Source organism: Heterodontus francisci, chromosome 32, assembly GCF_036365525.1.
Source record: "Heterodontus francisci isolate sHetFra1 chromosome 32, sHetFra1.hap1, whole genome shotgun sequence".
NCBI lineage: Eukaryota > Metazoa > Chordata > Chondrichthyes > Heterodontiformes > Heterodontidae > Heterodontus > Heterodontus francisci.
The window spans coordinates 13296743-13308906 of NC_090402.1; the positions used below are offsets into that span (position 1 = coordinate 13296743).

General features: G+C 40.8%; 1 protein-coding gene across 2 annotated transcripts in view; it reads left to right on the forward strand.

Moving 5' to 3' along the window:
• The window catches only part of ass1 (argininosuccinate synthase 1), a 162548-nt gene that overhangs the window by 100625 nt on the left and 49759 nt on the right, over positions 1 to 12164 (forward strand). For both annotated transcript variants that reach the window (XM_068012270.1, XM_068012268.1), the window contains exon 11: positions 4450 to 4514. In XM_068012270.1, coding sequence (XP_067868371.1) covers positions 4450 to 4514 — 65 coding nt within the window. The remainder of the gene's footprint in view (positions 1 to 4449; positions 4515 to 12164) is intronic.

Here is a 12164-nt window from a genome sequence, read left to right on the forward strand (position 1 = left end):
CCACCCTGTCAAGACCCCTCAGGATCTTATATGTTTCAATCAAGTTATCTCTTACTCTTCTAAATTCCAGCGGATACAAGCCTAGCCTGTCCAATTGTTCTTTGTAAGGCAGCCCACCCATTCCAGGTATTAATCTAGTAAACCTTCTCTGTACTGCCTCCAACGCATTTACATCCTTAAATAAGGAGACCGGTATTGTGCACAGTACTCCAGATGCGGTCTCGCCAATGTCTTGTATAGCTGAAGCATAACCTCCCTACTTTTGTATTCAGTTCCCCTCGAGATAAACAGTAACATTCTATTAGCTTTCCTAATTACATACTGTACCTGCATACTAACCTTTTGTGATTCATGCACAAGGACACCCAGATCCCTCTGCATCTCAGAGCTCTGCAATCTCTCACCATTTAGATAATATGCTTCTTTTATTCTTCCTGCCAAAGTGGACAATTTCACACTTTCCAACATTATACTCCATTTTCCAGGTCTTTGCCCACTCATTTAACCTATCTATATCCCTTTGTAGCCCCCTTATATCCATTTCACAAGTTACTTTCCTGCGTATCTTTGTGTCATCCTTAAAAGAAGTGGCTTGTGAGATAGTTGATGCGTTAGTTTCAATTTTTCAAAATTCCCTAGATTCAGGGAACTGCTCTCCTTATTTAAGGAAGGATGTAAATGTGTTGGAGGCAGTACAGAGAAGGTTTACTAGACTAATACCTGGAATGGGTGAGCTGTCTTATGAAGAAAGATTGGCCAGGCTAGGCTTGTAGCTGCTGGAATTTAGAAGAGTAAAAGGCGATTTGATTGAAACATATAAGATCGTGAGGGGTCTTGACATGGTGGATGTGGAAAGGATGTTTCCTCTTATGGGAGAATCTAGAACTAGGTTTCGCCCATTTATGACAGAAGTGAGGAGAATTTTTTTCTCTCAGAGGGTCCTGAGTCTTTGGAATTCTCTTCCTCAAAAGGCGGTGGAAGCAGTCTTTGAATATTTTTAAAGCAGAGGTAGATAGATTCTTGATCAGCAAGGGGGTGGAAGGTTATCGGGGGTAGTTGTAAATGTGGAGTAATCAGTTCAGCCATGAACTTATTGAATGGCAGAGCAGACTCAAAGGGCCGAGTGGCCTACTCCTGCTCCTAATTTGTATGTTCGCACGTTCGTGCTGTGAGGCCTTCGCTGACGAGGGCACAGATGTCTGTGACCATCTGCCAGAAGAGTGATAGTCTCCTGTGACACTGGTTCTAGGTCATCTGTAGGTAGCTCCATCTTTGCCGGTAGATCCTATGCTGAGGGTATGGCTTTAGTGTCCTTCCTGCCCCTTGTTCCTCTCCCCTGTTCTCTTGAAGGGTAGGGTTGTGCTCTTCCTGCAGAGGGTGTTGCCCCTCATTACCACTCGGTCCAAAATCTGAGAGTTGTGCCCCATTGTCAGCTGCAGCCTTCTTTGTGTTCAAGTGGCCACCCTGTTTTCCTTGGCAGCCTTGCCCCATGATGCCAGGAGGGTGACGACTCCCTGCACTTCTCATGCACTTGCTGCCCACTCTCCCTGCCACATGCGCTGCATCAGTGGCACTTGTTTGTCAATAGCCAAGCCCCCTCTGTGCCGTTACCCTTTTATGGGGCCCAGGTAATTCCCTGGGATGTCCATGACTGGCTCCCCACTGTGTACCTGCTTCCTTTCATGTGGTCTGCCCCAGACAGCAGGTGCAACCTGTGCACCCCTGTCAAAATCACAACATCCCTTCCCCCATTAATGAGCTCCAATGAGCTCCTCTACCAGCTTAATTGGCTTTAATCAGGGATCAGGCGGGATCACGATGCTGCCCTCCCCGCACCCTGGTGAACATGGCCAGCACTCCTGGAAGGGTCACTGACCCAAAATGTTAACTCTGCTTCTCTTTCCACAGATGCTGCCAGACCTGCTGAGTGGTTCCAGCATTTCTTGTTTTTATTATATATTATTTATGGCCAGCACTGGTATTTTTGGCCCCCATCTGCCTCCGTTTCTGCCCCTGGTGGGACCCAAAAATTCAGCCCTCGCTGTCTCGGCTTAAACATGAGGAAATAACTATTTGGGAAAAATACTATTTGGAGGACAGGACCCAAAGTAAAATACCCCACCATAAATACCTGACTTTGAGAGTAGAGGAGGCATGCAGAAAAGTTGTGAAGGGGAGCAGAAAATATTCAGATTATTTATTGTAAACAATAACTATCCATGGGCACAAGCTTCTCCTTGCTTCTCTGAGATTTCCGTGAGTGTACTTGCTCGACTATTTTATGAATAGGTTTTGTAGGTACTGTTAACTTTTTGTTTCTTCCTTCTTTACGCTTTATATCCTCTCTAACGTTTTCTCCTCCATCGCATGGAAGTTACAGCACAGAAAAAGACCATTTGGCTCAACAGGTCTCTGGTTCTGGTTCACACGAGCCTCCTCCTACCTTAATAAAAGCAAAATGCTGCAGATGCTGGAAATCTGAAATACAAACAGCAACTGCTGGAAATACTCAGATCAGACAGCATCTGTGAACCAGCCTCTGTGAACCTTACTTCATCTCACTCTGTCACCATATCCTTCTATTCCTTTCTTCCTTATCTACTTATCTAGCTTTGCTTTAAAAATATCTATGCTATTGCTTCAACAACTGCCTTGTGGCAGCGAGTTCCACATCCTGGTGAAGTAACCTAAGGGTTTGTGCTAAGATGAGAATTCATGGCCATCAACAGCCTTCTGCTACCTCATCCAAGTGGCTATTCTGCAAGGATGAGTCTGACTGCTGTCTGTCAGTAGACAGGTCTGTCTTGGGTCCTAGCCAAGCCCAACCCAGCCTGATCCATTCTTAAACTGGGATCCAAAGAAGTGTAGTTCCAGCGAGGCATGCTAGATAACAAACAAGGGGATGGAATGGTTCTGTACAATATTGATGAAACCTATAATTGTATTTGTATGAAATTATTTTGTTTGCCATTTTACAAAGTTATTAGCTCTTTTTGGGGTTAAAATTGTGAAAATTGAAAAATTTCATCTAAATGTATTTAAAACGTTCATTATTAATGTCGCGTAGTAATATTAAAATGGGAAGAAACCCCTGGCCATTGCTCTCACAAAACCAGCTCTGGATCATCTACATGCTTTAAATACAATGCCTACTGATTTGATATAATAGTAAAACATAGTGTAAGGAATCCAGAATAGTATCTGTGGGAAGATTATCTGTAGGAAGATTGTAAGTAGCTTAACATTTGATAGTTTCATAAATTTAAATATTCACTAGTTGGAGATCTCTGTATTCCTGGTATGTTGAATTTTATTTTATTCACTTTTTAGCCCCAAATCATGAATGTAAAGGATTGATCTTAAATTAATATTTATATATATTAAAATAATAAAATATAATTTGAAATTCAGACAGTGTCCATTTGAAACTGATGTGATTTTAATGTAGGCTTAGCCTTTTGAAGGATAAAAGGCCTGGGAAAAGGGTTTATGCAGTGTTAAATAAAACAAGCATCAACTGAGTTTTGTTTAGATATTAGTTTATTGTTTTGTTTTGTTCATTAAAGAATGCGTGACACAGCAATTATGTGTTGTGTCGGGACAAAATAGTACAATGATATAAAACTTTGCTTTATCCCCTTTTAAACTGGTATTTAAAAGATTGGGTGAAATGACTTCACACGCACAATGAGGCTTGTATGAATACAGCTGTGATGTTAAAAAGGTTTATTTTTAAAAAAAATCTTGTCTCCTGGTTACTGTCACTTTTAATTGTCAACTTCCTCGGTCACTATTCTTCCTTAAAAGCCACTTTAAGTGCTGTGTGCTTGCAAGATGAAAGCAGGATTTGCATTGCAATGAGTTTTTATGTGATGCTGAATAGACATGTATAAATGAGATTGGATTTACTGTATTTTTTTTCCCCCGGGCCTACTGTGATGGTCCTGAGTGCCTGCCTATAGCAGACTGGACTGTGAGAATTTTGCATGGATTTTTGTCTGTGTACCCTGAATGTGGCAGCCTTGGAGGTCTTCTTCCGGATTTAATCAGCTGCTCCTCATACTGCACAGCTCCAACAGCATGCTGTCGACCTGGAGAATTGCCTCTTTGTGCACCGCTCGACGTCTCCCTTCAAAGTGTGTGAAAAGATCAGTCTCATTTTATTCTAATCTGACTTCACTCCCATTCAGCACCCGACAAAGTGCCAGGCTGTGTGCCTTGGAATTGTGCAGCCATCCTAAAAAAATTTGACATCCTTTAATGAGGCAGAATGTTCATTGTGCGAGTTTATCTCGCTGTCTCTCAGTTGACTGGCCCTTTTTAACCTCAACCATATTAATGTCTACATCACTTGAGCCAATTACTTAATGCCCTGTTGTACCTTTATGGGGTGATTCACCCGCCTGAAAAGGAAATTGAACTATACCATTCGTCTTCTGCCTTTTTCAGGGGTAAGCATGGGGTTGGACGGATAGACATCGTGGAGAATCGCTTCATTGGCATGAAATCGCGCGGTAAGGGACTCCTGATGTGTTTTATTTAATGTTTTTAAATGCATTTTGATGCCTTATTGTCCATAGTAGTCAAGTATCTACATCAGTATTGCCTGATAATGTGACAGGCCTCTTCTACCTGCAACATTCAGAGCGATTAATCAGTCTTCAAATGGTTCCATATCTACCTGCAGGCCTGTATTTATAGGAAAAACATGTCTGAGCAATCCATAGGAAATTCCATGGAATAAAGAGATTGGGGCTCCTAGTTCCTCAAAACCATTCTGGAATTTTATCTTTGAAAAAAAAGTCACCAGAAGTTTATGGCCTGGATCTTATGGTGATCAGATTGTATTCCTGCACTTTTATAATGATTGCATTTAGGAAAATTATCTTGATATTGAAGGAAATACTACACTATTCAGGTAAAGCCTGATTAAATATCTGTTCTATGCTGTAGTTTACAATTGAAATTTGGTTCGCCCTTCCGGCTCCCCCCAAAATCTGTAAGACTGATTGGTCAAGATAGACCATATGAATAATTTGAGTATGGATTCATCACTTGCTTGCTTTAAACTCCGTTCAAGTAAGCGTAGATTAAACAATATTTAAAGAGCTCCACAACCAATGACAGCATATTGTATTTGAAATGTCAGAGGAATAGTAAAATAGAGGGTCACAATTATGGTTCTCCACATGGTGAATTACTATTCTCAGCTGTGCAGTCTGGAATGATGCCAAATGGTGGCAACCCACTTCTTAACTGGATAGGCAAGCCAAACTGTGCCACCCGTGTGTGTCCTAGCAGCCAAATTCAGAACAACAGTGGTATAAGCTGGTGAGGAGGCAGACTGCCCCAACACTTAGCCAGGATGATGCATGCTTGGGGGAAACAAAGAAAGGGAAACTATACAAAGTACCTTCATTTTTTAAAAAAATGTCCTGTAACCATGAACACTTTTTCTTTTATTTTCTTGCCAGTTTTCCCCTTGCATCCTTTCCACTTCTGATGGTTGACTTCTTCTTGAAGTGCAGCACCACAGGTGGTGGTCATTCTTTAGTATTGCATTCATGTAGCCATTCTTCAGTTGCAAGCTTTGTTGGTCAGTACCAGCAGTTTAATTGACTACTGGGGGCATTATATGCAAACCTAATCTTCATTTGCCCAATGTTCATGTACATGCACTTCCAGCAGATGTCATTGTCTGCAATAAACAACAGCAACCCAGGCTGATTATTTTCTCCCCTGTTCCCCCGCACCCCCCAAAAAAAACTCAGGACCCCTGAAGCCAGTTGCACCTACTGCGTGATAGAATATGGGACTTGTCTGATCTATACACCTGAGCTACTCACTGGATAAACCTGCAAACTCATTGTGGGAATTCCAGCCATGATGATTAAGGAAAGTAAAATCCTGTTTCAGACAATATATCAGGCTACAACCAAATAGTGATAGATTTCTGGGCAGAAGCTATTTAATAGGAACTGCTATCAATTGGTCATAAATTAAACTTTGGTAAGCAATCTGCTTGCATCAGAAATTTTATGATAACGTAATGGAATTCCTTCTCAATCAAGGACTTCTTGCCCTCAGAGTATGAGGGAAATGTCAGTGAGTAGAAAGGTGCATGAATGCCCACATATGATTGGAGAGCCCACATGAGAGAGCTGATGCAAAACAATCTTTAGGAATGGGAAAGAGATGGTCTTTTCCTGCTGATTTTTCTGACCTGGGAGAATCATAAGAAGTTTACAGCACAGAAAGAGGTCACTTAGCCCATCATGTCTGCACCAGCCAAAAAAAAAGGTGGTTATTGATGATCACCTGCCAAGCTACGAAAAATGCAGGCAATTATTGACTTCTGGATGTGCATAAGAGGAGCTAGCCTGTCAATGACCTGGATATGTTATTCAACCTTGTAATCTTGAAGGAACAAGCTAGGTTACACACCACTTCACTTTAGGAGCAGAATAATACTCTGTGCTTTACATAATTTAATGATTTGATTCTCCTGAAATAGTATTTCCTTAGACTTATAGTGAACAATGCCATAGAAAACCCACCATTTCTAATATTAAGCATCTTACTTTAAAAATTATAGAATGGTATGAAAGTGTGATTAATAATTATGTAAGATGGCTACACTAAGATGTAACCATCCACACTATTTTTTTGTTTTCACTTCAGTTTATTCATTGGCTATATTAGAATTTAACAATCTCGAAGCAAGAAAAGTGCCTCTCATCATAGTGTACTTCCACAAACAAACCATTGGATTTTGTGGCAGAACAGATAATAATGCATCTTTCAGCAGGCAGTATGGTTGTCCAGCCTGTGCCTCCATTTTCAGTGAGCGTGTATGACCCTGCTCTGCAATTACTCATGGTTTAGGGTGAAAATAAAGAAAAGCTGGAAATCTGAAATTTAAAAAAAAACAGAAAATGTAGGAAGCACTTTGGAGGTCTGTCAATATTTTAAAGAGACAAGACAGCTTAACTTTTTGGGGACATGCCCTTCATCTGATGGTTTTATACTTCTGAAACATTAGCCTGACTTCTCTCCAAGTATTTGGAGATTGACTGTGTATTTCTAGCAGTTTTGATTTTATGATTTAGAGTGTCTCTTTTAAATTTCCATCTTGTAATCAGTCATGAGAATCCAGTGTTCTCTATGTGACTCATCCAGATATCTGTTTAGTGGGCGTTTAACACTTTAATGCTTGAATAGATGTATAATGTTGGCTAAGAGATTTTATAGAGAAATAATAGGCTGAATTGTGAAACATTGATATTTTGCCCTTCTCTGCACTGGGTGTGATGGTAGGGGAGGTAGTGATGGACACAATTTAATTTGAACTGAAGAGCTATTATACCAAATGTATTATATTAAATAATACCTGCATTTATATAGCACCCTATTATTTTGAAATTCTCAAAATGAATTCTTGCAATGCAGTGGCAGGTATGGCAGCCACTCAGATCCATTGTGCTGAAGACCTACTGAATTTGTTCTCTCCAAGTTATAGGAAATAACATCTTGTATGTAGTAAATACATTCTGAACATGCTTTAGCTTGACAATTTTAACAGGCACATAAAAGATGTTCCAATATGACTGACTAGAAGGTGCTATTAGTCAGTGTTTGGTGCTGCTTTCAGGAAAAATGGACTAACAAACATTACTGAAACTGGGAAAAGTTAATTAATGCTGGTTAATATTTCCTAAGAAACTGCTGCAGCATTCCACAGTTGCACAGTTAAATCAAAATGTTAGTATTATATTCCAGGTCAGACCTGCTATTTTAAGTTAAAAGAACACAAACATATCAAAATAGTGTTACAGCAATGGAGTCCATTGTCCATGGGGGAGAAGAAAAGTTGAGTTGGTTTGACCAAGCTCCTTGAAGTGCTTGAATCTCATGAGGAAGCAGAAGGTTAAAGGAAAAAAATTCTTTAGGTTTTTTTCATTTCAACTGTGTCCTGTGCAGAGCAGCAGGTAGTGTACATGTGCAGGAAATAGTTTAGAAAGTGGAACTCTAGCTTTTGTAAATGTTTGAAATACTGTAGATGTTTGAAAGTCAGCTAAAAATAAGCATTTAAAGTAAAGAATAGAAAAGAAAGTACAAGTCTGTCAGTTTGATAAAGTAGTAATAATCAAGAAAACAGTAGATGATTCAAAACTAGACATGGCATACATAAGTTCAGGTGTAGCTACCTAGTTACATGTATCTTCAGCACTTTTGTTGTTTATCACACTTTTCACACTGCTGACTTGAAGTACTTTTATATTGCACAAGATCCACGTTAGTGCAGCTGTGTTACCAAAGAGAGGATTTTGGTCAGTAGGCTATGACTGGGAGCTGGGATGCCCCTTTTTTTTTTTGAAGCAGGTCTTTGGGAACATGGAACTCGTGCAATATAAGAGTACCGTTTTTAGTTGAAGACTTTCTCATGGTTGAGATGTGAAACAATGACCAAGCACCTCTACCTCCAGCTCTTTCACTTTCAAATGCTAACCCTACCCCAGCTGATCAGGGATTTTGATGTGAGGTGACACTGCCAGTATGTCTGATTTAGACTAAAAATTTCACGCCTACAATTTGCCCAGTTGACAACGCAGTTTTTCAAAAAGTGGTGCAAGATATGTGCATCTGTGGGGAAGAATGTACGAGAGGAACGGTACACGGAGCTAGCTGAAGGTCAAAGAATAATTGTGCAAGATAAAACCAAGTTGAAAAGAACATGAGATTATTTATCAAGAGGGACTGGTTATGTGATGCCACATTGGTTTTTAAAAACTTGGGAATTGTATCCATTTCAAGTACACCCATAACCGGCCTTGGTTCATCAGTGAAGCTACAGTAAAGGCCGGCTCGGGTCTGCAGAAAAAAAACCCGACCCGAGCCCGACAGAATCACATCCGACCCAAGCCTGACCTGGCCCGAGTCCTTCCATTTTTTCATGCGCCCGACCTAACCTGACGCGACCATCAGTTAACTTACCTTCCTATTTTCGCTTTGTTGCTGTTCTGCACAAGCTTAAAATAACTGTAACAAAACCACCTTTCTAGTTCAAAAATTAAATTAAAATCGGAGCCACTTACCTGTGATAGAGTGTGTCCAAACCGAGCCAAGCCTGAATGCCGGACCCGGAAGTGCAATCCGACCCAACACGTCGTCGGGTTCGGGTCTGGTAGCAGGCCTTTAAGCTACAGTGGAAAAATATAGACTGAATTGTATTCCCCAATGATGCTGATGTATTTATAGCATTATTGTAGTGTTTCTCTAGTCTTGCTGTACTAAGTGATTACTGGGATCCCCTTATCTTTAACATTAATTATATAGATATTTCTGTTAAGGTTATGCAAACCTATTGGAAGGCTGTATACCAGTTGAAGCTACAGTTTGCCCACAGGATAACTAACATTACTAATATACACTGACCAAAATTATTACAATTCAAAATATTTTAAGTTTTCACAGTGGAGAATTTAAAGCCAATCTACATTTGTTCTAAATGCTTTAAAAGACTCATCTTTTTCTTGTTTACTGCAATAGGTTAAAATAACCTTAGTATTGAAAGATACATTTTATTTTATCAAGTTTTTATATTTCTTTGCAATGATAGCTTAGCTTATGCTTTTTAATTCGTGGGTATCCATTCACCTGTTTTATGAACCCACTGTATATTTTCTTTACAATGTTCATGGGGAAAATGCATTGATTAGGTTTCTTGTCATGGTGACTGTGCTTGCACTGAGAGCAGTACAGGTTTAGGGGTTAAGGAAATTTGTCCTTGGCCCAGGATCAATTTGGCCTGACAGTGGGCTGGGGGAGGACTTGGGGCTGTCCATCAGTAGTCATAATAGTTTGGGTTGTCCCATCTTGAAATATATTGGAAATAAAAACAAGAAATGGAGAAGGGTCACTGACCTGAAACGTTAACACTGCTTCTCTCTCCACAGATCCTGCCAGACCTGCTGAGTATTTCCAGCATTTCTTGTTTTTATTTCAGATTTCCAGCATCTGCAGTATTTTGCTTTTATTGAAATATATTGGTGTCACTCAACTCCACAATTTCAGCTTTGAAGTAAAAGCTCAAAGATTTTTTTTTATTTGCAAATATTCAAGATGTGAGCACAGTCGTTCTTGACACTGAACTGGGACTCACAGACAAAATATAAGTGGAGGCCCAGCAGATCGTTGCTAGATCAGAGATGGAATTTTAATTTGTTGGCTTGTTTCAACAAAACAAATTTGGTTTTAAACTGATAATAGCTGGATTCCTCTAATGTTGTTGTAAACAGCTGAAATAAGTAAACCTCAGTAAATTGAGTTTAATATTCAACCACTAATTAGTCTGTCCTGTTAATGGCAATTAATGTAGGCTCCATTGTAACTCTCCATGTTTTTGATCATTCCATGACTTAGAAGTTACAAGAACAGTTGTATGGAGATGTATAGTAAATTTCTCAATGGAAATGATGCATGCTTATTGGTTGGTATTAGTATATCAGAAAATTTTAACTTTTTGTAAACACCATTATATATGCTATGAAATGTAGTAAATCAATTGCACTCCAATTTAGTCTGTTACTAAAAAGTTACATGTCTATAAAACATCCACCACTATAAAGTTACAGTACTGTGTAAACAGTGGCAGCAGTGTGTACCATCTATAAGATGCACTGCAGCAATGCACCAAGGCTCCTCAGACAGCACCTTCCAAAACCGCAACCTCTACCAACTAGAAGGACAAGGGCAGCAAAAACATGGGAACACCACCACCTGCAAGTTCCCCTCCAAGTCACACACCATCCTGACTTGGAACTATATCGCTGTTCCTTCGCTGTTGCTGGGTCAAAATCCTGGAACTCCCTTCCTACTGTGGGTGTACCTACCCCACATGGACTGCAGCGGTTCAAGAAGGCAGCTCACCACCACTTTCTCAAGGGCAATTAGGGATGGGCAATAAATGCTGGCCTGGCCAGCGACGCCCACATCCCATGAATGAATTTTTAAAAACCTGCACAATAGCATGCATCAGGCAACTAAGGAGGCACTTCATAACTTTATTACCTTTTTAAACTAATATCTCAGAAGAGTCACTTTAAAAGTAATGCAGAGAACTGCAATGGTCAATGGTACAGGACAATTGCCCAGTAATATCGGTTTTACAATTTTAAAAAGTGTAATTGTCCAATTATACAGATCCTGGTCTGTATAAAGAGATTCTTCAAGTCTTGTTGTTGTGGGGAGTAACACGTTGACCAAGGTGCCCCTCATCCCATGAGGAAAAGAACAACTGACCTTATGTGGGCCACTTGGCTTGAACTACACTTCTCTTTAGCCACTGAAATGGCAGTTAAGGAGAAGACTAGGATCCGATTGATTGAATGTGGATAAATCACAGCAGGCAGTCCTAGGGGAAGTAAATGTTAAAGAAAAACAAATTTGAAATTCGCAAGGTAAAAGTCATCAATCCTCTCAATTTAGTTTAATTGAGCTGAATTTTCACGTGGCGTCAGGAACCTGATGTCAGGACCATATATGGTCCCAAGCCCGTGCTTGTCGTCAAGGCACCCGCCAGCGCAACTTTATGTGAAATGGCCTCCTAATTGGCAGCCTTGGCGTCCCGTCCAATTAAGGTGGCAGGTTCCGAGGTGGGAGGCCCAATGAGAGGGCCTGCAGCACTGGCTGACTGGCAGCCCCACCAGAAGAGGTGGGTGCTGCTGAGGCAAAAAGGCAAGCATGAGGGTGCCTCAAAATGGAGGTTCTCAAAAGCCTGCTGAAAATTTGAAATTAAAGCAGGCCCACAGTTGCAGGGCCATCAGTGTGGAGGGGAAACCCCTCTACAGGAATGGTTTTGACTGTGGCTAGGGCCTTTTCATACTTGTGGCTTATTCATTGGGCCGGTGAAGGGAGGCACAGATGGGCCCCTGGACTGCTACCAGGAGGCCACCTCCGTTTCTACCAGCCATCAGTCTCAGTGGGGTTTGGCCCAATGCTGGGAAACTGCCAGCGGGTTCTGAAAATGTCCCCTAAGTGGGGCCTTAATTGGCCTAATTGTTTGCCCGCCTCCATGCAGTAGGTTGCCAATTCACGTGGCAGCCCGCTCCTGGCAAACTTGCCCAGAGGCAGGACTGTGTTGGAGAGCTGTCCCCACGCACAAC